Genomic DNA, 26,404 nt, shown 5'->3' with positions numbered 1-26,404 from the left:
CTGTGGTATTCCCAGTAGTGAATAAATGGGGGATGAATGAGCTGAACTGGTTTTGATATTTTGATGTGTACCATGCCTCTAGCGCAAAGCGAGTCATACGGAGGGAAAGAAACTATAGCGTGTGACATTGTCACCTCATAAGGCTGAGGTTATTTCTAGGCTGGTGATTTTTAGTTCTGGGTGGTAAGCTGAAGAATTGGCAAGAAAGGTGGAGATGTGTGATTCTTGCCATGCAGCCCATTGATTAAAGAGCCTCAGTCGTGCTTAAGGAGGCTATTTGTAGCAGTGACAAAAATGAGGTCACTACCCTGTGGCTGCTGTGAAAAGTTCTTGTTAGTGACAAACTTTGTAGTGTGGACACCTGTCCCCTCTGGGTCTATCTGAGCTGATGGGCTCAATCCGTTTTTTGGGGAGCTAACAGATAGTTGAGTCTTTCAGCTTGCGCTAGCCTGGACCAGACACTAGCAGTAAACTAAAGTGAAAGAATCGATGTTACTTGAGTTTACGACTGAGAGAATATAAAACCCTCAATATCTTCTGTGACCAGATCCCCTATGTTAATTTTCATAACTTCATATATTCTGTTTTATTATCAGAGCAGAAATAAGAAAAGTGTTATCCCAGCTCATAAAGTCTGTCTAAATAGCAATAGTGAAAATGTAGACATCTATTTTATAATTGCTCTTCTTTTCAGATAAAATACAAGAAAGATCTTTCCAAGATGAAAGGTGCAGCTCACTTCCACTCTCTAACAGCTGAAGACAACCTAGTCCTTAAACAAGCCCAAAGTGCTAACAAGCTTGTCAGTGAGGTAAGGGGTTGAATTGATCTATGAACTGGCGTGAGACATAGCTCACACCATACAAACACTTGTGTCTGATGGATAAGGACTACAAGTGTAAAAAGCTGCTGTTTTTATTGTCTCTCATTTAACAAATATAGTCTGTGTTTAGTACAGTAGCTGCAGAATAAGATGCAAGAACAGATCTCCAAGTGCTGTTATCTGGCCCTGCCCATGATGGTGAATTATACCAGGAGAGCACTTCTAATTCTGGTCACGTGGAGAATAGAAATCTAAGAAAACTCTGGACAGTGCTCTTAATGTGCTGTGAGGTTATAGACATAAATGCTTAAGGATGACTTGGCAGTATGTATTACAGTGTTTCAAAGAAGGTTCTAATGATAATTAAAAAATAATACCAACAGAGCCAAAATTTGTACCATTCTGTTAATGCAGATTTCTGTTTTCTTCCATGATGTAGAAGACTGACTTACTCATAATACATTCTTCTTCTACTTGGCAACGGAAGATTGCTAGGGAACTCTCAGTAGATTCTGAATTGTTAATTTATTTATATTGTCATATCAGCTATAAAGCTATTAATAAATGTGAGTTTCTAGAGCTTCCCCATGGCAGTTGAAAAACTTATACGCTTGAGATGTCAAAGAATAAAATCTTCAATAATGAAAAACCCTTGGAAGTAGGACTGGAAGGGGCCTCCTGGGCCAGTGATTCCTGACTTCTGCTGTTTTGGCACAGTATTGTATAATCCTCTTCTTTTAATTTCAAGCCTGCATTTATTCCTGTCCATTTTATTACTGTTGTGTTTTGTGCCAACATTGCCCTTTAGTTCAAAAAGTTCATCCCCCTGCATGATTACCGTGCTGAGATGTTTACAGATAGATATCATTTTCTGTCTGCCTTTCTTTTCCCAGACTAAGCACACCAAATTCTTCTCTCATAGTCTTTCACTGCAGCTGTTACAGGCTGAGTGCATGTTCCTTAAACAGGAATGTCTGTAAGAGTACGTAAGTTCCTGATGAGGTCTTGCTGGAACATGGTACATAGACCACGCACTTCCCAGTGCCTGCTGAAAAATCTCTTCTTGCTCTTGCCTTGGACTTTTTAATGGCTGAATTACTTTGGCATCTTGCCATTTTCCTGTGATCAGCCAACATATGAACAATTTTTTTGTTCTCAGCCTTTCCAGGTGATGAGTTCTTATAGTTGATTTTTTTCTGTGGCTAGTCCGTATGTATGTTAACCTCTGCACTGCTGAATTTAGTCCCATTTCTATTGCCCCAGTTTTTAAGTCCTTTTAATATGCCCCTGAACATCTCTACTTTGGAGCAAAGGAACTTAATGAAAATATTAATCCAGTAGTCTTTAAAATCACTCTGAAGAATTATGCTAGTAAATTTCCTCTTGTTCAGTCCTTCCTGTTGAAAACCACACACTGCTTTTTGTGCTTTCATTTGGTTCACACCCACCTTAAAATCCCATCAGATACCCGTTTTTGCTAATGTTTTTTCACATGGCACAGTCTCATACACTTTGCTGAGGTTCAAGTGAATAAAAGTGATTGCATTTCTTTTGCCTATAAAATGAGAACTGAGTTATATGAAATTCATCTTCAGAATAATTTTCATTGTATGCCATCTGGTAAGAGACATGTATCAAAATGTCTGAACAGTGGGCCTGTCTAATAAAGAGTGTGGAGGAACTTGATAGAGCAAGTTAAGGTGTTACCATAACTTTTCCTTGTGTATTTTTGTCACCAAGGTGGAGTATAAGAAGGGTCTTGGAAACAACAGTGGCTACAGCATTAACTACTGTGATACTCCGCAATTCAAGAATGTGAGCAAGATCTCAAAATACACCAGTGATGTAAGTTTTCAGTACCTCTTGTGGTTTGTTTAAAGCTTACCCTGGTAGCTGCTGGAATTGCAAGTCATCTATATGTGTGTTTCAGATAAGTGTGCTCTGGGAATGATTATAGCTGATTTGTCTCTTAGGCTAAATAACCCCAGCTCCCTCAGCCTCTCTTCATTGGAGAGGTGTTCCCTCTGATCATCTTCATGGTTCTCCTCTGGACCTGATCTAACAGGTCCATGTCCTTCTTGTACTGGGAGTCCCAAAGCTGAATGTAACGCTTCAGTCTCACAAGAGCAGAGTAGAGGGGGAGAATCACCCCCCTCAGTTTGCTGGCCAGGCATTCTTTTAATGCAGCCGAGGATATATTCCAGGCTCCAAGTGCACATTGCTGGCTCATGTTGAGTTTTTCGTTTTCCATTTCTTGACAGGAAAGGTAGGCAGGAGTTATTTTACCAGAGTTAATGTCAGAGAGGAACACGTTTCATGTGTGAAAGTAATCAATATAAATAGTGATACTGCTTGTATCTCATTATACTGCAATATAATTTTGCTTTAAAATGCTTGCTCCCATTGTCTGAAGTCCAGGGGGAGTAAATCTTATGTCATACAGATGAGATGGTAGGGTAGTTAATTTGTCTTGTTGTTGAATTCCCAGGTTTGGACTTGGTGAAAGCTGCACCCAAACAGACCATTTTTAGTAGATGATTCATTTGTTAATGTACAAGTCATGCTTCCTTGCAACTTTATTCTATTTCTGGTGAAATAACATGCAGCCATAGAGTGTTGAAATATCCCCTTTATGTGGCATCCAGGTGGTCTGAAGAATATATGAATAACATCTTTTAAATTAGGAAATTCACAGTGTTCTAAGCTTTATTTTTTAAAGTACTGAGGTTGTTTGTGAACTTGTGGGTTTTTGTAGTAGTGCAACACTAGTATACCACAGCTGTAATAATTTGTTTCACTGCTGTAACACATAGAAATGCATGGAAAAACTAAATATATTTTTTCAGAGTATTTATGCTTTTTTTTTTTTTTTTTTTTTTTTTTGGTACAGCTTAAATACAGAGAAACCTACCAGAACCAAATGAAAGGTCATTATATAGGTATTGGTATGGACAAACGAATGTTACATGCCATGAAAGTTGGCAACTTGGCAAGCAATGTAAGTCTTTTTTAATCATACTTGAAGAGTTGTTGCTTTCTTTATTTTTTTTTCCATAATAAAACTTACAGGAAACTTTAGATCATATTGTACTGAGGATCTAAAGGCTAGATATGTTGGGAAGAGAGGAAATTCTGGAAACCCTTTTACACTGATTTATACCTCATTGTGTCGGAGAGGCTAAAATAAGCAAATTCAGTGATCTGGCAACATACTGAGCTCCTTCAGTTTTCTTTGACATCAGTAGGATGCTGAAGGTTGCTTGCTACCCTCCCCCAGGGTCAGACCTTTGGTGAAAAAAAAAGCAGTCTTTAATGAAGATTTCTGGATTCCAATTTAATTTACTGGGTTAGTCAAGAAGCTATTTCATTACATACTATTCCTTCAAGTACATTATTTACAAATCTGTAAGAAGCTTGAGAACTAAGTAGAAAGATAAAAGAGATGTGTCATAGGTGGAAGTTAAGTTAATGCTCCCACTGTTGGCACTGGATTAATTGAGGAGCTGAAAAAGAATCAATTAGTGGCTAAACTATGCAAATAATTTCATTTTCTTTGTCACTCACGACATTGAAATTACTTTGTTTCCTGCATTTAATATTAATATTATTGTTTCTCCTTTCCTCTTGACTGATAATTATTCAAACAAATGACAGCCTAAAAAAAAAAAAAAGAATGATTTTTTTTTTTGTTCTCCCTGTGTTTCAGATAGCCTATAAATCTGATTACAAACATGACGGCGTTGACTACAATTACCCAGCTACTCTCACTCCTTCATATCAGACAACAAGGAAGTTGGTCCCTTTGAAAGATGTAAATAATTTTATGTTTTTCTTTTTCCATGCCTTGCATGGCTCATCATCGCTCTGTAGGAGAGATTGTGATGGATTGCATGTGTCAAATGATGATTTAATCATGGAAGCAAACGGCCATTGATAAAAAAAGTTAAAGTAAAAAGTGCAAGGAGTTAAGAGGGCTCGGAGGAATAGAAAGTGCTGCCACCTCCTGGCGTTGGTTTCAGCTGAGCACAGTGGGGTAAAATAGTTCTGCCCCATCCCTAGTCTGTTAACTTCTCACCATCCTGGACAGAGTCAACAGCAGCATCAAACACTGAGAGGACAGGGAGACTTAGACTTCTCCCCTTTTGTGAATTTCCCCAAGACAGGTGTTTGTCTCTGAAGGGAAACTAAGGGGCTACATAACCTTCTTTATGCCACTGATTGGTGTGAGAGAGGTACACACTGTGCTTGGATTTGAGATTCTGGTGAAACAATGTGAATAAATTTGTGTACTGCTGTGGCTATACATGCTCTGCAGATAAAGGGAGGAGATCAGACTTAAGAGGATACCATACTTTCACCTCACAAGCAGTAAAGTCTTGGTTTATCTTATCTAGCATTAAGAACCTAACCTGTGTCTTACTTAGGACCACAGTCACCGGGCATTACTCATGAAAATTGTCAGGAAGAGAGCAGCACCTCTACGGGGCATTTCAGATTGCTTAAGGTGTATATAACTGTTGAAAACACAAGAAACCAAGGGCAAGATGCATTACAGAGGCCATCAACATTGTATGAGATGTATCTGGGCCTCAATATTCCTTCCAAGAAAAGGATGATAGCATGAAGACATAGAATTAAGAGCCCTGACATCTATGAGGAAGTATTTGATAAACTTCAAATATAAGATGTGCAGTTGCCTCTTGAGCAATAATTCCAGCTTTCTCTTTGAAAAGGTTTTAAAAAGTTAGAGTTCATTGTTTGATTACTTAGTGTGTGAGAGAATTGTATTCTTAAAGACTTCAAAGTAAGCATGTTAGTCGTCAATAAGCAGAGAAGCCCTGGAGCTGTTTCCAATTTGCCCAGAGAAGTTGTGGATGCCCCATCCCTGGAAGTGTGCAAGGCCAGGCTGATGGGGCTTTGAGCAGCCTGGACTGGTGGGAGGTGTCCCTGCCCATGGCAGGGGGGTTGGAATTGGATGTTCTTTAAGGTCTCTTCCAACCCAAACCATTCCATGATTCTATGATTCCATGATTCTATAGAATTGTTTAGTGTAGCACTAAAGCCTTAGGCAGCAACAGGTTTGAAAGAAAGCTTCTCCATGATGTGTTATCTTCCATAATTTGGGGCTTTGATATGTTTCTTTTTATAGTTTATTATTGCTGCTACCATGTTAATGTATTAGAAATTTTGTGGGCTCCAATCTACAAAACTCTTACCACATATGGAACTTCTGTGATTACTGAGTTTTAATCGAATAATTAAATACAATGCATAAGAGAGTTCATTTGCTCTGTACAGAGTTGCACTGGACAGACCTCTTTATAAAAGAAAATTATAACTGTCAATTAGGATAGTCTGATAAAGATAAAAATAGTCTGAGTGATGGTTGGAGATGGCAGTTGTATAGAAATGCCTTGAGGGACCAGCTGAAACTGCACCTTTTTATGAATTTGTGGTTTTGAGGGAAAGGGGTTGTAAGTGAAGTTCATTTTCAAAGTGGAATAAAAATTATGACCTCAGACTAGGAAGTTTTCAGAGCATTAACTACAGATCTCATCCAAGAGATCCTGACATTCGTCCCCTTCTCAACTTATTATGGTTTAAGTTATGAAAATTAGCTAACAAAATTTTGTCTACTTAATCTCTCATTTTCCAGCCTCAAAGTTTCTTCCTTTATTAAATTTATTTATTTATTTATTTTAATTTAGGTAAACTACAGGCAGAGCATAGACAAGCTGAAGTACAGCTCTGTTGCCAGTACTCCACAAATTGCTCAAGCCAAAATAAATGCACAGCAGCTCAGTGATGTAAGTTCTGTCAACATTGGCCATGTTTTTTATTAGAATTATGAGATAACTTTATTTCACAGCATTTGTAGCACTTAAGTGTTTTTATTTTTGACAGACAACCAGCAGATTTACAAATAAAACAGGAATACAAAAGGAATGAAATTACTTCAAAAAATGTAACAAACAATACCACTAAATACAGTATTGTCTTCCATTTTTAACAATTGTATTAGTGTGCTTTGTTAGTGATTTATCTTCTGTGCATTTTTTTAATGAGATATTTGCTGCTTACAAACAATCAATAATGACTCTATTTATAGAATAACTGTTCTAATCAGTAGTACCCAGGTGAAAGTTATAATTAGCTTTTCACACCCAATATATTTGTCAGCTATGACTTTCACTATCATATGGCACCAATAACCTACAATTCAACAGTAGTCAATCAGTGTAACAGGCATATCATTTAGTGAGTTAAAAATAACTGAGTTTGGTTTTGATTTTTTCAATTTATGACAGCTGAACTACCGAGCCCAGTATGAGAAGACAAAAACAAATTACACTCTACCTCAGGACGTACCTCAGCTAGTCAAGGCGAAAGCCAATGCTGAGTTATACAGTGAGGTAAGTCAAGTGTTGTGGAAATACTTGTATTCATGATGCCATTAAAAGGGAGAAATGAATGTACAGATGATGACACTGTTTCTGGAAGTGGTTAGTATTTACAGTCTGTATTTACTAAACAGCATGAGATATAGGAACCAGAAGAGAGAGGGCATGCAATTTCAGGTACATGGAAACTGACAGACATTTTTTCCAAGATTTTTTCCAATGATTTGAATTTGTTTAATAAATCAGTGATCACTTCACAAAATTAGCTGCTTCTGTGGTGGTATTCATATGAAAAAAAACAATATTTATTTCATTTCTAATAACTCAGAGGAAGTTTTTGCAATGGAAATGAAGTCCATGCAATGAGTCACAGTGACTTCAGTGAACTTCAGTCAAGGCCACTGTTGCTACTGTTCTTCATTCATTACAATATATAGAGATTTACTTAGTGACCCAGATGTTAAAATAAAACACTTACAGGAAAGCCTTAACCTCTATTTAAATTGTTAAGTAATTATCAGACCTGCATTGTAGATAATTTTGTGGGGAAAAAGCCCAACAGATGACCAAATACAAAAACAGAAAGAAAAAGAAGAAAACAACAACAACAAAAACCTCCAAATGTATTACTGGTGTGACTTATTTTTGAGCCAGCTTAATAATTCTTCATGGTTTTGAGTTGGCATTGCTGCAAGTTTTTCATGGCATATTCATACAATTTATTCTACGCCTAAGTTACATTTGAGTCGCATTTGTGTTGTGGAGAAACGCTCTTTTTGGCTATAATGTGTTGGGATGCATGCTCAGCATTAGATATTATCAAAAATGTAAAAAAAAAAAAAAAAAAAAAAAAAGCTACATCCAGAAATCAGGGGTTCATGGATGTAGGTGTATGCATGCAAGCATACTTGATCCTGATCTAATGGAATTTAAAGTGGAACCTTGAAAACAAGTTTAAACAACTAGTGCTTTAGCTTCCATTGACTTCCAGAAGTTAAACGTGATTTTCACATCACTAGCTCTAGTTTGGCAGTACAATGGGGGAAGAAAAATCCTGAAATGTGTAGTGTGATGTCTGAAACATGTAGTGTGAACAGCACCAGCTGTTCATCCCTAGAGATCAGCTGCTATTAATCTACAGTATTTGCATATTTAGACAAAACCACGGACACTTTTGGAAACCTTTCCCTCCTCCATGCCAAGAAAAAACAAGAGCTATGCATGCAAAGCTGGTGCAAGTTCTGGGGTTTAAAATGACTCTAAATTGCAAGATTAAAACTCTTGATTCAATCCTAGCCAATTAATTAACACAAAATGATAACAAATTGTGATTTAATAATGTTCTAGTTTGTGGGCAGAGAGTATTTATACTTGTTTTTTGTTCTTAGTCATTCTCACACTCATTTGAAGATCTTGTGTGTTCATGTGTTAGTAACATGTTCCTGTCTTTCCTTTCTCAGATTAAGTACAAAGAAGGCTGGGAGAAGAGTAAGGGCCAGGGCTTTGAAATGAAACTTGATTCTCTGCCTTTACTTGCTGCAAAAGCTTCAAGGGATCTTGCCAGTGATGTAGGTTACATTTAATTACCTAGGAATTATTCTTTACATAAGTTGCTGTAGCACAGGGAAATAAAGCTTAGCTCACTTCATCTGGGTGTTTAAGCCCTGCATTCAGCTGTCATGCATTCATCTTTCTTAAAGGCAGATGAACAGCTGGAAACTTTCTCAGACTCTGCTATGAAAATTCACTCTCTGAAATTATTATTTTTTTGAATATGTGTATGGAAGGAATCAAAGTTTGCAAAAGGACAATGGCTCAATCCTTTCATAGTAAAATTCAGTGTTTTGAATTATTAGCTTCAAAATTGCTGTTATCATCCACTGCAAAGGGACTGTGTGTTTCTTTAGTCTGTTTCTTTAACACAAACACATGCATAGTAAAAAAATATATATCCAAACTAACTATTTTTAAACAACTTATCTCACAATTCTTAGCCTCTGGAGAGGTAGAAAAGGAAGAAACTTTGCCTGTAGTTGGAAAGTGTTCAGCAATGAAGATGATTCAGAAATCTCTTAAGAATGGAATAGAATACAAGAGTTTTCTTCTCACTCAGCTGCTCTCCCACTTCATTAAGAAAATCAAGTCTTGGATTTCTTGCTTGATTTTTACATGATTGGTTTTTTGTCATTTGGTTGAAGAACCAGATAATTTAGCTATTCAGAAGACTTAAAGTCTGTAAGCACATACATGTCAGAGGAGTAAGCCTTAAAGAATAAGGTTAAAGACAACATAAGTAATACCAATCTTGTGCCTGTGGGAATTTCTGAGAAAGTCTGGGAAATGTGAAGCGACGAGATGCAAATCAGACTAAACTCTTCTAAATTTTGACCACCCAAATCGTCAGTGAAAAATATATTGCTTATCTCTGGGGTAAGTGAAAAATGTTCTTTGACTTAAACTATTTTTTTCACAGATTAAGTATAAAGAAGAGTATGAAAAAACAAAAGGAAAAGCAATTGGAACCAAAGATTCAAGACTTTTGCACTCTCTGCAGGTGGCCAAGATGAGTAGTGAGGTAAATTATTTATTTCCCTTACTCAAAAGGTGTTTTTCGTAATTATGAATCTTTCAGCAACCAATACCTGACCTACCACTGCTACTGATGTTTAACTATAAGAAATGGAAGCCTTTGACAGAAACTGTTTTCCTTCCTCAGTCTGTTAATGTACAATGATTGCACAATATTTTTGTTCCCCTAGGGAATTTTGTGTTGATGATGTCCTAATTTCAGAGCAGGAAAATAACATCATCCTATTAAAACCTCAATATAACCACTTCTACATGGAACTTTCAAGCAGATAATAATATATTGTAAACTAAGATGTACTGTAACAGAGAAGGTGTCTCTAGAGACTGCAAAATTAATTCTGCCAGCTGTTTTATGGATTCCTCATAGGACCTGATTAAAATTTTTTTTTCCTAATCTGGAAACAAACAGGACTGGACATTTAAGATAGACTTGGATTTGCAATGCACTGATACAGACAACTTATTTTCATTCTTTCTGTTTCTAGATTGCCTACAAAAAAGATTTTGAGGAGAATAAGACCCATTTCCATCTGCCTATGGATATGGTAAACCTGAGGCATGCTAAAAAGGCCCAGGCACTTGCTAGTGACTTGGATTATAGGAAGAGACTCCATGAATACACAGTGGTTCCAGAAGATATGAAGACAAAATGGGCCAAGAAGGCCTATGGACTCCAGAGTGATGTAAGTTTATATGTACTCTGCTTATGTATTACAAGCAATATGGATGTTTATAAACTTTTTTTCAGAATTTGACGTTCTTATTTCACGTGGACACTCCTTGATTTGCACTATGACTTTTTAAAATGTCTTCAAAATGTTTTTTGAAACTGGCAAGTGTGCACATGTTCACATGCAAGCATTGTACCTGTGTCCCCCATGCTAATAAATGTCCTTTTCCCTCAACAGCTTCAATATAGGTCAGACTTGATGTGGATGAAAGGAGTTGGGTGTATTACAGAAGGAAGTCTTAATATACAACATGCCAAAAATGTAGGAGATTTGGTCAGTGAGGTAAGCGGAGTGCTCAGCCTTCTGTCTGTTGTTTGTTTAGAGGCTTATGCATGCTTATTCCACTGCATCATGTGGAATAGATAAGGAACTCCTATATCAAAAGGACATAATTTAGATATTCTACAGTTTAGGAGATCCTGGAATCAAGGTTAAAAAACAATTTTCCCATTATATGATTATTAATTTCTGTCAAGATTGTGAGGCAAAAGTCCCCGTACTTGTGCTTTCATCTCTTTTCATTCACGTACCCATTTTGCAGAGCAGCATGGAAAGGAATCAGAATTTCCTACGTGATGTGCTACACGTAGTGTGTAGAATTCTAAGGAACGGTGCTGAAAAATTAGATATTTGACAGCCATGTTTGAAAATTTTCTTGCTCTTCAGCAAATAAGGGCTGTGACTTTAGTGGCAGTTTCAACCTGTGCTACTTTTCATCACTTTCCCTTGACTAATTCATGGTTCCACACTGCCATTAACCTTATGGAAGTACACTTCCTCAGCTGCTTAGCTATGGTTGAGTTGTTTCACTAGTGCTGGGAAAACCAGAGGATAGAAGAACAAATAAATTAGGGGAAGTTTGACAAGAAGGTTAAAATCCCACTTAGCGCTGGAGGAAGGAACGGAAGCCAGTTAGTTACTGGAAATCACACTCTCTGATACCTTGGGTCTCTGACATGCTCTCACTGCTACTGGAAAAGGGAAAAAAAATACATCTTAGAAACAAAAGAAGAGCAGCAACTCTCAGATCCAGTGTCTTGCTAGAGATAGACTGACATCTGCTGCTGTGGTGTGCTGTAGTAATAATCACTTCCACAAATACTTAATCCATAATGATGTGCTTTTTCATTTCAGTGCTGTGTAAGGCCAAGAGATGGCTGACAGTCATTTAAACTGGAGACTGGTGGATATTTTTTAGAGATCTCTTACCTGGCATTTTGTCATTTCTTTGCAGAATGTCACTACGTTGTGTTCCATGATATGTGACAAAACATGCCGATTTTAATCTGCCTCCTTCCCTTCCAGGTTCCTAAAATAAAGCGATGAGCACCTCTTTGAAGTTCTGCATGCTTTTTTAACTTCTGTTTTGTGTTCCCCTAGAAACGTCACAGCATAAACTGATCTGTTCGCCCATCAGTTCAAACAGAAGGATTTCTCTCCTGAAATTCCAGATAATGAAAAAATGCAATTAAACCTCTCCTAGGTGGAAAGCCCCACCTCCTTGTGGAATTGTTAGAATAGGAATTTGACTAAAGTATGCAAGAAGTGTTTGCCTGGTCTCCCCTCTTATTCTGTGGTCTTGAAATGATGTGCTGAATTACCTTGCGCTGTCTCAAAGACAGATAGAAGTGCTTAGCTTGCTCTGAAATAAGTGATGCAGAAGACTTGGGCAGAGGCATGGATACAAAAAAGGCCTGATCCAAGGGCTGATGAAATCAGTGGAAGTTTTCCTCTTTCTTTAGTGTGTCTCAGATGTAAAATAAAATGGAATAAAAGTAAGGGAAGTCTTATTTAGCAAGCTAGAAATATTAGTCTGTATGCAAATTTGTCTATGCAAGTAGATTTCATTTAAGTGCTGGTACCAGAGGATGAGTGGAGCAGGATGTTTCTTTCCATATCCAAGACCTGAGCCTTGTGTTGGGCTCTCATGGGTGTTACTCTCAGTTTATGGTGGGGAAGATTTTGAATTACAATTAATTTCAAGACACTGAAATTTCCCATTCTAATTTAACTGATAAATTACGAATGTCTTGATAACTGAAAAATAGCTCGTATGTTCTGTGATTTGAACACCACATCCCTATGTTTGAGAAGTTTCATGTAAGAAAATGAGATAGTAATATTGACTGCGTAGCTCACAGGCTCTCATGGGCCCTGACTTAAGACAGCCAGTTTGTAAAGAGCACTTTTCAGTCTGATTGCAGCCAAGATCTTGTAAGATATGTGGCAAGTACCTCTGCCACCAAAGATTATCTCTGCTTGCAGTGTCAGCAGCAGTGCATTAGGCATGCTCTCACACTAACCTCCTTGCCACTGTGGTTCTCTCAGCAGGAGACACTAGCAGAATATATTACTTGGAAGCTTTTTTTTTCTGATAGTAATGCTAAAACTGCCTTGGGAATTTGCAGCAGACTTCTGGTTCTATAGGTCATATGCTTTTTGAAAGCACTGAATCTTTGGGAAGATAAATATTATAGCAACTTTTGTGTAACCTGCTTTAATTTGATCTAGAAAAAATACAGACAGAAGGTTGATGCTCTGAAGTTCACCAGTGTGGCGGACAGTTCTCAGATCAAACATGCCAAGAAAAGCCAGGAACTGCAAAGTGATGTAAGTCCTTGACCATAATTTTCTCTTTGCAAATAGTTTTCTCATGATGTGGTCATTCCTGGGATATATACACTGAGGGTGGGGAGAGGAGAGGAAGAAGAGCTCGTCATGAAAGCTTTCAACCTCTGGAAGTTCTTGAGATTTATTTCTAAGTGTTTTATTTGTTGATTACATGAATTCTCTCATTGAATTTTCTGAACTAGAACAACAGTTGCCCCCCAAAAAACAATGGGAACAGAAATTTGCAAGCCAGGCTTCTCATAAATGATGTCAGTGGCCAGAGAAAGAGAGGTGATACCTCTACAAGACAGCCTTGGCAACAAACTTGTGAGTGGTGCAGGCAGGATTCAAGTATGGCTGAAACGTGTTCATGAGAGGTTGCCTGAATATTCCTGGGACATTAATGTCATCTGCATAAAAATTGGCTATCCATGAGGAAGTAAAAGGCATGAAGTATTCCCAGCTGATCCTCAGGCAGTATTTCAAAACAATGTAGTAGCAGACAGCAACACTCTTAAGTTCCCAAAAGAAGGGGAACCTGGTGTTACAATTACTGACTGACTAATATTGTAACAGAAGTGACTTTCCAAGCTGTGGGTTTTTTTATTTATTTATTTTTTATTATTTTTGGTGGGGGGGTTGCATTTTAATGTGCTGTTCCTTGAACTGAAGATACAGTCAGCTCCATCTACAGTCAGAACTGAAGATACAGGTGTTACATGAACAAAGCATTATTCCTCATGATATTTTTTTTTCTGGCAACTACCTTGTTTCCTTTTTTTGTTCCTTTGCATCAAGAAAAATGCGGCACTTACTTGGATGAGTGCTGTGTGTCTCAAAGATAACACCAATGTGAATCAGAGGAGAGCGCTGGTCTCTTGACTGCTATTATTTATCTTCTGTGTACTGGATAATTCTACCTTTCTGAATGTGTTGAAGCTCGAATAGTAATGCTGAATTTAGGGCTTTATACTAGGACAATCTATTTTTTTTCCTGTGAGATATAAGAAATATAACGCTTCATGAAATGGTACATCTTTTCATAGCTTTTCAATAGCTCTGCCAACAGCTTTATGGGGTTCTGAAACAGAGTAGCTAACTTCTCTGTTGAAGTTGCTCTGGGATATAAGATAGAGATGCTTGCTACTTGGATCATAAAAGGGACCTTTATATTTTTATTTAAATGCTGGAGTATTATGTCAGCAATTATATTTAGGTCACACGTTTTCTCTGCAGATTGAACTGCTTAGTGTTCTTCATTTTGTGACCAAAATTCACTGTTTTTATGTCCTATGAAACTCTTTCATTCCACCTAAAAATTAGCTGCAGTTTAATATTGGATGAAATATATTCTTGCAGACATTTTGTATGGGCTGTGAATTAATGTCAGCTTTATAGCCAGTTAAGTAACTAACTTTAGGAAGAAGAATTAAAGTATCCTGATATGCATGTTATTTCACTGCTTCCTTGAAATTTAACCATGAGTAATTAGGCCAACTTGGCTCTATGGGTTAGCTTTTAAATTCAGACTTGACAAAAAAAAAAAGTCATGAAGCTGAAGACTAACTCACCAAATAAATTAACCTTAACAAATTCTTGAATATTTGGAGTGTTTCAATTGATATTTCTTCAAAATTAAGCACGGGCTGTTGTTTGTTAACCACACTTGCTTTCTGTGGACAGGTTGCCTACAGGTCAGGAAAAGAGCAGTTTCTTCATCAGTACACCATCACAAAAGATGAGCCTTTCTTCATACTCGCCAAAGCAAATGCTGCCAATATCAGTGAGGTATGATCAGGATCAGATCCTTACACACATAGTTGATGGTCATGGAGTGTATGATAGTCTGATACTACTTGAGAACTTCCGCTCTAACTATAAAATGAATAGAATATTATTGATAGTAATAAAAACACTGTATTATTGTCATCTCTTCAGAAACTGTACAGAAGTAGCTGGGAGCAGCAGAAGAAAAAAGGATTTGTGCTTCGTCTGGATGCTTTGTCATTCTTGACAGCTAAAGCAAAGAGGGATCTGGCAAGTGATGTGAGTATGGACTCTATCAGGGTTCTTTATCTGTAGGACAGCTGAAGGTCCAGGCTGCTACCAGAGTGTTAGGGATGTGTCACATCTGTCCCAGTGCCCTGAGCCACCCTCCTTGATTCATGCTAAAGAGTAATGGAGGAGTTGTCTGGGTGAATGGTATTCCATAATAATTCAGAAGGCTTGCTCTGAGCAATTCAGAGTTATTCCCTACACGCTGACTATGTTTTCCTATTCTCATTTTGACCAGAGAGTGAATTTTAGAACTCAAAGTGGGGTTCTCATGTGAAACATAGTAACTTAATACATCTATGGGTGGCCAGAAAATCCCTGAAAGATTCTTTGGACATCAGTGCTTATGGAATATTGTTTTTTTCTAAAGATAACCAAAAAGAAAATATTTCTTAGAGCTTTTTGAGAGCACATTACTATTGAGATAGTGTTTATTCTTGGTAGACGCTAATTTCTAAGGCATTCCAGTTCCTTTTTTTTTTTTTTTTCAAATAGACTCCTTGTATTGGGGACCCAACACTGATACGCCATTGCTTTAGTAGTAGCAAAGGTGTCAGTTTCACAGCTTAGATCATTTACTCATGGTCTGTTTCCTTCTTCACAGATTAAATATAAGGAAGATTATGAGAAGATGAAGGGTAAGCTGATTGGAGTAAAAGCTGCAGAGGAAGATTCAAAAATGGCTCATTCCCTTCAAATGTCAAAGTTGCAGAGTGATCTGGAGTACAAGAGGGCATTTGAGGACACGAAGAATAAGTTCCACATCTCTATGGATATGGTTAACCTTGTCCATGCCAAAAAGGCTCAGAATTTGGCTACAGACAAAGGATATAAGACAGCCCTCCATCACTACACTGCCTTGCCCACTGACATGAAAGTGGCGTGGGCCAAGTGGGCCTATGGATTGCAAAGTGATGTAAGTCCAGAACTTATTGTATTTCAACACTTTCATGCAACCCCTTCAGATACTTAGGGCTGAATTTCTTTGAATGTTTATGCTTTTTAATGCCATGACATATTTATGCACTTAATTTTTCAACCGTTAAATAGCTAATATTAAAAGAGCAATTAGCAACCACTTCTTTGCTCAAGAGACATATTTAAGGTGTTCGGTGTTTTTGAGAGGAATTATGATCCTATTTATGATCATGGCTTCTTCAGAGCCTATATTAATAAAACCCTACTAATTGCATACGAAGTACATTTATTTATTTATTTTACCTAATGTATAGGGAGGTTAAATAATTTATGTAAAATGATGATAAAATTCCACGTGGAGCCCATGTACTGAGCTGTCACCATCAGATACACTGTCTGACACTATGTGGTTAATCTAAGTCAGTCTGCCATCCTGAGGTTTTAACTCAGAACTTCTAAAGGAAACTAAGATGGATATGTGTACAGGTCTTGTTGAGGTGCAGGTGCTGAAATGCTTCTGGCTTCTTTGAGAAACCCAGCTGTTGAGCTTGTATAAGCTTTTGGAATTTAGTAGGCTGTTGGCAGAAGAGATTTAGTGAGGAAACAGAAGCACATCTGTACCCTTGCTCCTTAAAGACACATGGAAAACAAACAAACAACAAAATGCTTTCCCTCCAGTACAGCAAAATGTTAGGGGTTAGGAAATGCTAATTGTCATTTTCATATCATTGCAAATCGTTAATAATCTTATAAACAGCGCACATCAGATGCTGTGTAGAGTGGAACTATTTTTTTAGCTAAATTAGAGTAAAAATGACAAATGACAGTAAGGTGTAGGCCACTTCTACAAATTGCCTTGCAAAGTATATTGCACAAGTGCTGGTGAGTCCTGATACTGTTATCTCATTCTGTAATTTATTTTGTTTTCCTTGCAAATGCTCAATAGCAAATAAAACACATGCGGGAACTAATTTGACTTGGCTGTTGTTCCTGAGATTTCTGAATCCTTTAATGCCATTTTAAGTGTATGAACACCAACAATAGGATGATTTTTTTTCTTTGTCAGAACCGATACAGAGCAGATTTGAACTGGATGAAAGGAGCTGGATGGATAGCCACTGGGTCATTAAATGTGGAGCAGGCTAAGAAGGCAGGAGAACTCATTAGTGAGGTGAGATTTCATGACAGCATGCAACAGAATTTGCTGCATAATGTGTGCAAAATGTCTGTATAAAATTAAAATAATTTCCACTCAAAGGGGAAAGAAAAAGGCATACCACATGAAAGCCCTCAAAACCAAGGATAGGACTGGTAATTAGAGGGAAACCAGATACCAAACACACACCAGTAGGAGTCCATATAGCCTTTGCAAAAACAAAGTAGGTGACAAATGATATTATGAATAATAATGGCAATCAAACAGTGCTCAATTGCTACCCACTAGCCTACCTTTTTAATGAAGCAAAACAGGAGAGATGATGAAAAGATGCAGTCATTGGACCAAGAACCTTCTTTTGTAACAGGTACACATTCCTTCTTGCTCCTTTTCCAAATATATTCACATTAGCTATTTGAAATTCACATAGATATCTCTGTATGCAGCTACATATATGTCTGAGTAGTTTTCATCCTTATTTCTCCCAGTAGCCAATGCTACTTACAGGAAAGGCAAACTCTAGAAACATTTGTGCCAGTCTCATGAGGCCTTCAAAGGAGGTACTGGTGGAAATGGTTAAAAGGTTCATCGTATTCTGTCTCTGTTATTTCAGAAGGAGTCCTATTGGCCAAATCTGCTGCACTAGGAGACTGAATTTTGTGATTTTATTTTTTAGATAACCACTGGTGATACAGGAATCATCTGTCCATTCGCTCAATGAGAATAACAGTATAACCACTGGTGTAGTGTCATGGTTATTCTTTCACATTTGCCTTATTCCTAACACTACTTTTTTCTTCCTGTACAATTATCTACAATGAAGAAGGATGTTTTTTCTTACACACAACAAACTAGATCCTCAGCTGGTATAAAGCAAGGTAGCTTCATAAAAGCTAGTACAGCAATGGCAGCTGGGATAATAACTGTAAATCTATATAAGTATACCATTTTGATGTACAGTAGTGGCAAGTTTGCCATGTAGAAATTTGACCTGGTAGGTTGTTTATACCAGTCTTTTTTGTGAGTACTAAATTTTAGATGGCTATGAGCCTCCTCCCTTTTTACATACAAACCACAAATTACTTGTATTACTGCTAAAAAGCAATATTATTTCTCAGAATTTTTGTAGAGATGTTCTGGTCAACTCATATTTGTCTCTACAACTGAACAGAACAGTGTCCCCACTCTTGTCCCCATTTAAACTCAGTAAGATTGCTCATTATTGAGGATTTTCTCTCTGAAACCAAAACATTGCTTATAAGCTTGTGATATCTTAAAAGATTTAATGTGTCTTACATAGTCGTTTAGAGTCTCCAGAGAATCAAGATGTTGTCTGAAGCTTCTGCAGATCATAGCTCAAATTAAAGGAGGATGATATGCCTTTAAACTTGAACACTGAGATATAAAGTTTCCAAAAGAGTCATGAATATGTTTATTGACTTGGGAGTTCATCACAGGCATCAGGAAAACTTAGTACGTGCTATTTGGAGAAGAAATAAGAGTTATGATGGGTATAGAACAACTCATGCAGGAAGGGAAGATTTTAGAAATGGGACCATGTGGAAAAAGTGTCAGTTTCCCATCAAAGTCTTCATTTTAATTATGTACATGTATAACAAGTTTTCTGAGAAGCTTCTATGGGTCCTTCCAAACCAGCTGAATTAATATCACATACCATAACAAATAGACACAATGTTAATGACTGCACATATTTGCTATATGTAAGTTAGGAGGAAACCTGAGTCTTGAAACAGTAAGTTTCTGCTGCCATTATTAACACACCGCAATTGTATACCATTTCTTGCTTAAAGGAACAATAAATAAAAAAAAAATCAGTCATACTGTATTTGAAACCATCTGAAAAAGATTTTAAAATCCTGAGTCCTGGAGTATTTTAGTAGGCAGAACCTGATTTTGGAATATTTTCTTTATATTTACGGAGAAATACTTTAACATTAATTGGCAAAAGGTTATCGTTAAATCGAAACAAATATTAATCTGAAAGTACCTAGGACATAAAGATGAGGAAAGAGGAATAATAATTATGTTCACAAATTCACTCTAATCTCCAGCAACCTATGATTTTTCTCTTTCAAATAGCATGAAAGAGCAGCACAAAATTCACAGCTTTGATCTTTTTTCTGCTCAACAGAAGAAGTACCGTCAGCATCCATATGCTTTGAAGTTTACCAGTATTAAAGACACTCCTGAGATGATCCAGGCTAGAATTAGTTATAACCAGGCTGTGGATGTAAGTTATAATGTATATACATTATGATTATAAGAGTGGTATCCTCTTTGAACGACCTGATTGAAGCACTGGCTTTCTCTTTCTTTCTCTGAGATTATCCTTGGGAACCATGAAACTTCTGTGTTCTGGTGTGGTGCATCTCACAAAGAGCATGTTTCTAACTTGGAATGGGAAGTCGTAGCAATGCCACTGAAGTAAATGGGAATTTCGTGTAAAAAGGGCTTTCAGTCCTTTTTTTTTTTTTTTTCCAGAAGTAAAATTTAAGAGTAAAACTGACCTTTGACCTTTAGAGGCTGTTGGCCTTTTGAGATTCACTGAGGAAGAACATATATGGGGTTCTTTCACCTTTTCAAACAGATCTTTCAAATTTCAATTTCTGTATATTCTTTGGAAAGAAAATGTGAGGCAGCATGACAAGGAAGAAAAAATAAATTATTTCAAGCTGTCATCCTCCTGAGAGAGAAATCCAGAAGGGGAAACCTTAAAGGGAAGAACTGAGGCTGTTTAGTGTTTAAACATGTTTATTTTTAATAGAAGAGCGATTTAAAACCATTGTAGACTTAACTGGGATAATACTGAAGTAAATAATACGCAAAAGTCACTCAAAAAAGACAAGTTTCAAACATGAGAGGATGTTTCATTGTGAAAATAGATATTTTTAAAGTGAAGAAGAAGATGAAAGACTTTGTGTAAAACACATGCTATTGTAATACTTATAGTGTCTATGCCTTTGGTTTAATTAATAAGATCCAAAAGGCTTACATCTCAGGCAGGATAAATAAAAGTCATTTTGTTCCGCTGAGCCACAGTCAAAATCAGTCTGCTGCTCTACTTCTTCACACGTGGAGTTCTCATTAATTTTCCTCTCATGGAGCTGCATTACAAGTGGGTCTACTTGCTAAAGAAAGTGGCAGCAGGGTGAAACAGTGAGATGCTCATTCTAATCTAGAGGGTCTCAAACCCATCATGCCTGGGAAAGGCAAGCTGGGTGGTCAAGATATGGGCCAAAGGCCACAAAAAAGTGGCTATCTGTACTGGGCGGAAAACTACCATGTTAATGTAAGAATAAACTAAGAGAGGAAAGAAAAATAATATGAAGGAGGTGATCTGATTAGCCATGGTAGGTGAAGTTCCAGTTAACCTCATAGAATGCCTCTTATCTGTCTGTAGACATCCGAAAGTCCTGAGCCAACTCTATATTCTTCCTCCAAAGATTGATATGAGTGGCCCACATAGGCAATTTAGGATGGGATCAGTCACCTTCTGAGTTTTTTGTTTCTTGCCGTTGTCTATTGAGCAACCCCCTTGCAACTAGCTCTGGAAATGAAATTGGAGTAATTGCACAGATAATTGTCATAGTATTCATCTACTAAAAATGAACAAATTTGGAAAGATGTGTTTGGGGAACTTCAACTCCCCAGATTCCTGTGGAGTTTCAGAAGTGCTGGTGGGCCTCTCAAGGCTGCATATCTGTAATAAATACTGTTTATTCTCCCTTTCCTTATTCGCATATGTTGGAAGTCTTGTCAAATTAATACTCAGATAAATGAACTTTCATAGTAATTGATTTATATGCTCGTAACTTCTCACATACTCTAGCTGATGGGTGCGTCAAACACTAGAAGTTTTTTTGAATACTTTTTGACTGATATAGTTGCCTGTGTTTAATGCTGTTGTAATTTTGCCATAGTCTTTGCATTCCATAAACCTATTTGAAAATATTTTTTGTCTGAATTAGGTGATGAATGGGTAGTCAACACTTGCTACTGAAACTCTTTTCTGTTTGCAGAGACTGTACAAGGAACATGGAGAGAGTGTAAAGCATCAGTATACACCAACAACAGATTTTCCTGAACTCCTTCTGGCCAAATTAAATTCCATGAATATCAGTGAGGTATAAATCTTACCTTTAATACTTTAAAGGAAAATGGAAAAAGTTGATAGTGCTTTCCTGTTTATCCTACACCAGAAATCATACTATTTTTTTTTTCCTTTCACCAGTGTATGATCTGTGGTCTAGGTGTTTCTGAAGTAAAATCAGAAATCAAATTTCTTACCAAACTTCTTAACAAACTTCTCTTAAGTTAGAAAGATAAGAATGAACACACGTGATGTGATTATTCATGTTGTGTATTGATATTTTCATTTATGTTAGCAGTTTGTGCTAGAATAGAATGAAACTACTCTGGTAACGTTGCTAGGATAACAACAATGCTGCAGTGTCAACCCTCTGAACAGCCTCTCTGCTTCTGTCCTGTTCCATATTTCCTAGATTCGCTATAAGGAGTCCTGGGGAAAGATGAAAGACGGTGGATATCAAATGAAACTAGATGCCATTCCTTTCCAGGCCGCAAAGGCTTCGGGTGAAATCATAAGTGACGTAGGTGAACTTACTGCTGATATTGTCCAGTAGGAGATGTCAGTCACTCCAGAGTGTTTCTGCTCTGCTGAGTGACTCTTGATGGAAACAGCATGTCCAGTGAACTCTGCAGCTGGGAGACATCCGGCCTCAGTCTAGTTAGTTATTGTGCTTTTGGAGGTGTGGACACAATCAAGTTAACCATCAAAGGAAGGTTTGCTAAGGCAAAGCTGACCAACCTCCCTAATGTATTGACTTGGCTACAGTCACTAACAGTGATAGGGATTGTTCAGGAGATATCAGCCACTGTCAGATAGCCAACCTTTGGAGAAGAGAGCTTAGTCAGGAAGTTCTACCCTTCAGTGTTTGTCTTGGGTGTCCTTTGCAGGTTGTAGAGATATATAGTTTAATTTCAAGCATAGGAGACTAGTTTTTCTGAATTTGCTAGAGAGCTAATGGAGAGAGGCTCATCAGGTTGATTCTAAACACCTGCATCAGGTTCTTGTCTTTCACCACCTGTGTAATAGCAGGTAACTGACCCAAACTATTTTAAGTGTTCATTGTTGTGGGTTTATTTATATATTTTTGTATGTGTGTGACTTTCTCTAAATAGGATAAAATATTTAAATGTTTCGTAGATGAAGTCTCTGAAGATTTTTTCAAAATCCACGGAAGATTTATTCAAATTTGTTATCATATTAAGTATAGCCAGAATTAAATGTCCATAGCTCTCCTTCTGTAATAAGAAAACCTTCTTATTCAGATTTTAACAGTTCTAATACTTGCTTCTCTTCAGTCCTATTCATATTTTTTTCCTATTTTTTTTTCAGCACAAGTATAAAGAGGCATTTGAGAAAATGAAAGGACAGATGGTTGGTTCATGTGGACTGGACGGTGATATTCATATTGCTCATTCAGTTCATGCATCATCGCTGCAGAGTGATGTAAGTACAAGAAGATGTGGATGTTGATCTCATGGACAGCTTTGGACTAGCTTCTTATACTGTTTGATTGCAGTGGGCTTACACTGGGATTCTTTCTTGTGTGATGGTATGTGTAGATTGAGATAGGTAAAACAACTGTCTGAATAAATCAGTCATCCGTGAGGTTAGTTTAAGTCAGTTTGATGATCGTCAATAGATCTGGATGTTTCTCGATTTTTGCATAATCTGATTAGGAAATTTCATATGAAAAAAATCCTTGAATATTTCTCCAGCTTTCTTTTCTTGGAACAAGAAGTGAAAACAAAAATAAAAAACAACCCCCCCCCCCCCCCGAAATAATATTTAATATTTTGAAATTAAACTGGCCAAATTAGTATATAATGACAAATATTTTGAGTAGAGATTTTTACTAATTCTAATACACATGTGGCCGTTTGTGTTCTATCTTCAGGCAGTAGCTTCAACTTTTTGTTGTGCATTCTAGAAATGCAGTAAATTAAGAATTCTTTCCTCAGTTTGATAATTTATAGCTTTAATGTGTCCAATTAATAAAAATGAAAATAAATTATACCTCATCTTAATTAAATATAATAAAGATGACTCCTATTTTGATGAAAAGTAGGGTGCCACATATTATAATTGCACATATTGATTCTTCACTGCATAGTTAAACAGATTAAGAAAAACATTTTTAAAAAGAATAATTTATGCTGGAAAATTGAAGGAAGATGGATAATGCGTCTTCTGATCAAAATTTGAATTCTGATTACCATGCTGTGATTATAAATGTGATCTGTTTTTAATTTGATAGGTGAAATATAAGCAAGGTTTTGAGGATGCAAAGGCTCACTTCCATCTGCCACTAGATATGATAAACTTGGTACATGCCAGGAAAGCCCAGTCTTTGGTCAGTGAACAAGAATACAGACAGCTGCTACACCAGTACACTTCTTTGACTGATGATCTGAGATTGCAGTGTGCCAAGAATGCATATAAACTACAGAGTGAGGTAATTGCAAAACATCCCAGCAATATTTCCCTGTTGGGTCTGGTGCAAGATAATTCTGTTCCAAATCATGGCAGCTGATGGTATGTATTTGCATGGCAACTGAGGGATAAACAATTACTGTTCTCCCTTGATTACATTCAGGAATTAGACATTTATTTGTTGGGCAGTTGTACAATGTGTGTGATCGCACCATGGTAAGAGATAAAGTCAAGTAGTCTTTGATGTTGGGGCAGAGAAGTGTTTGCGAGTGGGGATGTTGGTTGTAATTCACTGTTGGCGAATTACTCTTTTTAAGGTCTTACTAACCATGAAGACTCTTTACCCGTAGGTATTCTGAGTTGATTTGCACCTGGGTGGGAGTAATGTGCACTTCCACAAGAAAAATGCCTGTTGTTAAAGATCTGATTTGTAAGAGACCAGTACACTGTGGCCCAAGATATAACCACTGCAATTCTCATAAGGATGAGTTTAGCTCACTACATGATCTTGAGTAGAATTACCTAGATAACGCGTTACAAATTCAAGGGTAGGCAGTGTCAGTATGCACTAATCTCTAAGTAAAGGGCTTTCAATAAATTAGGTTGCCTCAGGAGTCCTCAGGAAGGACTGTATCTTAAAAACAAGTCTGGCCCAAGAATGCCACTGTATGTAAGTTCTACATTTTCAGCCAACAATCTTAAAGATGGCAACTGCGTTCAAACAATCGTTAACATCAGCTACAGTTGTGCTGCCCTAACTCGAGTGAAAACAGATGTAATCAGAGATTCTGAAGCAGATTTCCCTCCATGCTTATCTTCTGACTTGGGAATCAAATGCTGATAGGCAGCAACATGTCTCAGAGTGCAGAATTTACCTCTTTTATCAGCTGACTAATAGCTGGCAAGAGGTGAGGAGAGATATCTACTGTTGTCCTCTCTAATCTACAGACTCCCAAAGGGTATTTCCCATACACGGCACTGCAGTGCTTTTGAGTCCGGAGCTTAGCACTGGGCAGGCATATGCGTGAGAGGATAGAAGAAAAGCTGATTTTATTCTCCTAGGCATAGTCCATTTCCATTACATGTGTTTGGCTGAACAAAAACTCCTAAGTAAAGCTAGTTCTTCACTTAGTAAGCACTTGCAGTTTCCACATATCCATCAAGTAGACAAATCTGTGTTTTACTACTTGTTTGGTCTTTATAATTCTTTTGAAGCAGAAAATAAGACAATCCTCCTTCTCATCATCACTCATCTCATCATCAGATGAAATAATATTTGTTGTAAAGTATCTACTTATAATCTAGTTGTAACATTTGAAAAAGTAATGTCTACAATGAGTCTCTGCTGTGTTTGGTGGTCCAGAAAATATTTTAACAAAATCTGCAGACTGTCTCAGTGGTATTTTTCTGTAGTGTTCCCTATTTATGTCATAACCATGCAGAATTGTTTGAAAGTAATCTTATTTTGTTTGCTATTCTAGTTATTATGAACTTACTAGCTTTTTTTTGTAATATTTCATACACTTTTCTAAATTGCTTTTTTTTAATGTAAATTTATAAATGAATACTCTGTAGATTTGATTTATATGCTATATGCAAATGAAATTTATATATCTGGGAAAAGTTTTTTCAAGGTTTCAAATGGAAGTTAGGAACCCAAATATCATTCAGTGTTCATGGGACTTAGTACTCTTTAGAATCTTGCATCTGTACAGTAGATCTGTTGGTGCTGTATGCACAGAAACACGAGAACCTAGGGGAAAGTATCTTAGCTCTCTGCAGTAGGCACTAATTTTAGTGGATTTATTTAAATAACTTTACTGTGTATTTTTGGATGAATAAATATAGGACATCTCAAATGCAAACTTGTAATTACTTCTGCTTGGTTTTCCTTAGAATTTATACCGGTCAGACATGAACTTTATGCGAGGAGTTGGATGTATTACTCCAGGGGCCCTAGAGATTGAAGGAAAGAAGAAAGCTTCTGAACTCATCAGTGAGGTAACAAAAGAGGTTTTTGATTTCTCCCCTACAAACAAGAGTTTGCCAGATGTCTTTCCATTAAACTGGGCTGGCAAAGTGACTCACTGGATAATGCTAGGCTCCCTCCCATTGCGTTTGATCACTCCAATCATGTTCTAACTGCAGATAGGCGAACCTGATGGAATTCAAGGTTTTGCAGGCTTTGCTAACTTTTCACAAATCTTTTCTCCCATGTTTCAGACCTAGGAGGTTGTTAGTTTATGTGATTTATTTTAGTTTTAAAATGTTGTGGTTTTTCTTTTCTGTTTTTCAACTAAAAAATAAGGTTGTGACTCTCTCTCTTAAGTACCTTGTACTGTTTCTTCAAAATTAGACTGCAGAGTGCCCAGTACATTACACTGTCCTCAGCTTGACTTCTGCTTTGCGGTCTTAGATTGTTTTTCACTTGCTGCCTTCATGTGCTATTTTTTTTAAACACTGCTTTAACTGGATTTTTCTCTCCTTTGTTTTGTTGTCTTCTTACAGTCTCTACTAGTTTCAAATCATGGATTTTTAGCCCATATTCAGATAGACGTAAAATTAGGAAAAATAAGATTG

At 37.1% G+C, this 26,404-nt stretch overlaps 1 protein-coding gene across 3 annotated transcripts in view; it reads left to right on the top strand.

Annotated features, from left to right (window-relative positions):
- Positions 1 to 26,404, top strand: part of LOC121073134 (nebulin related anchoring protein) — a 52,422-nt gene that overhangs the window by 13,183 nt on the left and 12,835 nt on the right. For 2 of the 3 annotated variants that reach the window (XM_040563792.1, XM_040563791.1), the window contains exons 11-31: positions 695 to 811; positions 2,564 to 2,668; positions 3,714 to 3,821; positions 4,530 to 4,634; positions 6,532 to 6,630; positions 7,132 to 7,236; positions 8,685 to 8,792; positions 9,698 to 9,799; positions 10,299 to 10,496; positions 10,722 to 10,826; positions 13,056 to 13,154; positions 14,838 to 14,942; positions 15,093 to 15,200; positions 15,814 to 16,125; positions 17,194 to 17,298; positions 19,436 to 19,534; positions 21,324 to 21,428; positions 21,807 to 21,914; positions 22,724 to 22,837; positions 23,649 to 23,846; positions 25,721 to 25,825. In XM_040563792.1, the coding sequence (XP_040419726.1) occupies positions 695 to 811; positions 2,564 to 2,668; positions 3,714 to 3,821; positions 4,530 to 4,634; positions 6,532 to 6,630; positions 7,132 to 7,236; positions 8,685 to 8,792; positions 9,698 to 9,799; positions 10,299 to 10,496; positions 10,722 to 10,826; positions 13,056 to 13,154; positions 14,838 to 14,942; positions 15,093 to 15,200; positions 15,814 to 16,125; positions 17,194 to 17,298; positions 19,436 to 19,534; positions 21,324 to 21,428; positions 21,807 to 21,914; positions 22,724 to 22,837; positions 23,649 to 23,846; positions 25,721 to 25,825 (2,610 nt within the window). The remainder of the gene's footprint in view (positions 1 to 694; positions 812 to 2,563; positions 2,669 to 3,713; positions 3,822 to 4,529; positions 4,635 to 6,531; positions 6,631 to 7,131; positions 7,237 to 8,684; positions 8,793 to 9,697; positions 9,800 to 10,298; positions 10,497 to 10,721; positions 10,827 to 13,055; positions 13,155 to 14,837; positions 14,943 to 15,092; positions 15,201 to 15,813; positions 16,126 to 17,193; positions 17,299 to 19,435; positions 19,535 to 21,323; positions 21,429 to 21,806; positions 21,915 to 22,723; positions 22,838 to 23,648; positions 23,847 to 25,720; positions 25,826 to 26,404) is intronic. The other variant, XM_040563793.1, reaches the window with a different exon arrangement.

Source organism: Cygnus olor, chromosome 7 (genome assembly GCF_009769625.2).
Source record: "Cygnus olor isolate bCygOlo1 chromosome 7, bCygOlo1.pri.v2, whole genome shotgun sequence".
Classification (NCBI taxonomy): Eukaryota; Metazoa; Chordata; class Aves; order Anseriformes; family Anatidae; genus Cygnus; species Cygnus olor.
This window is presented reverse-complemented; position numbering and strand designations above follow the sequence as displayed.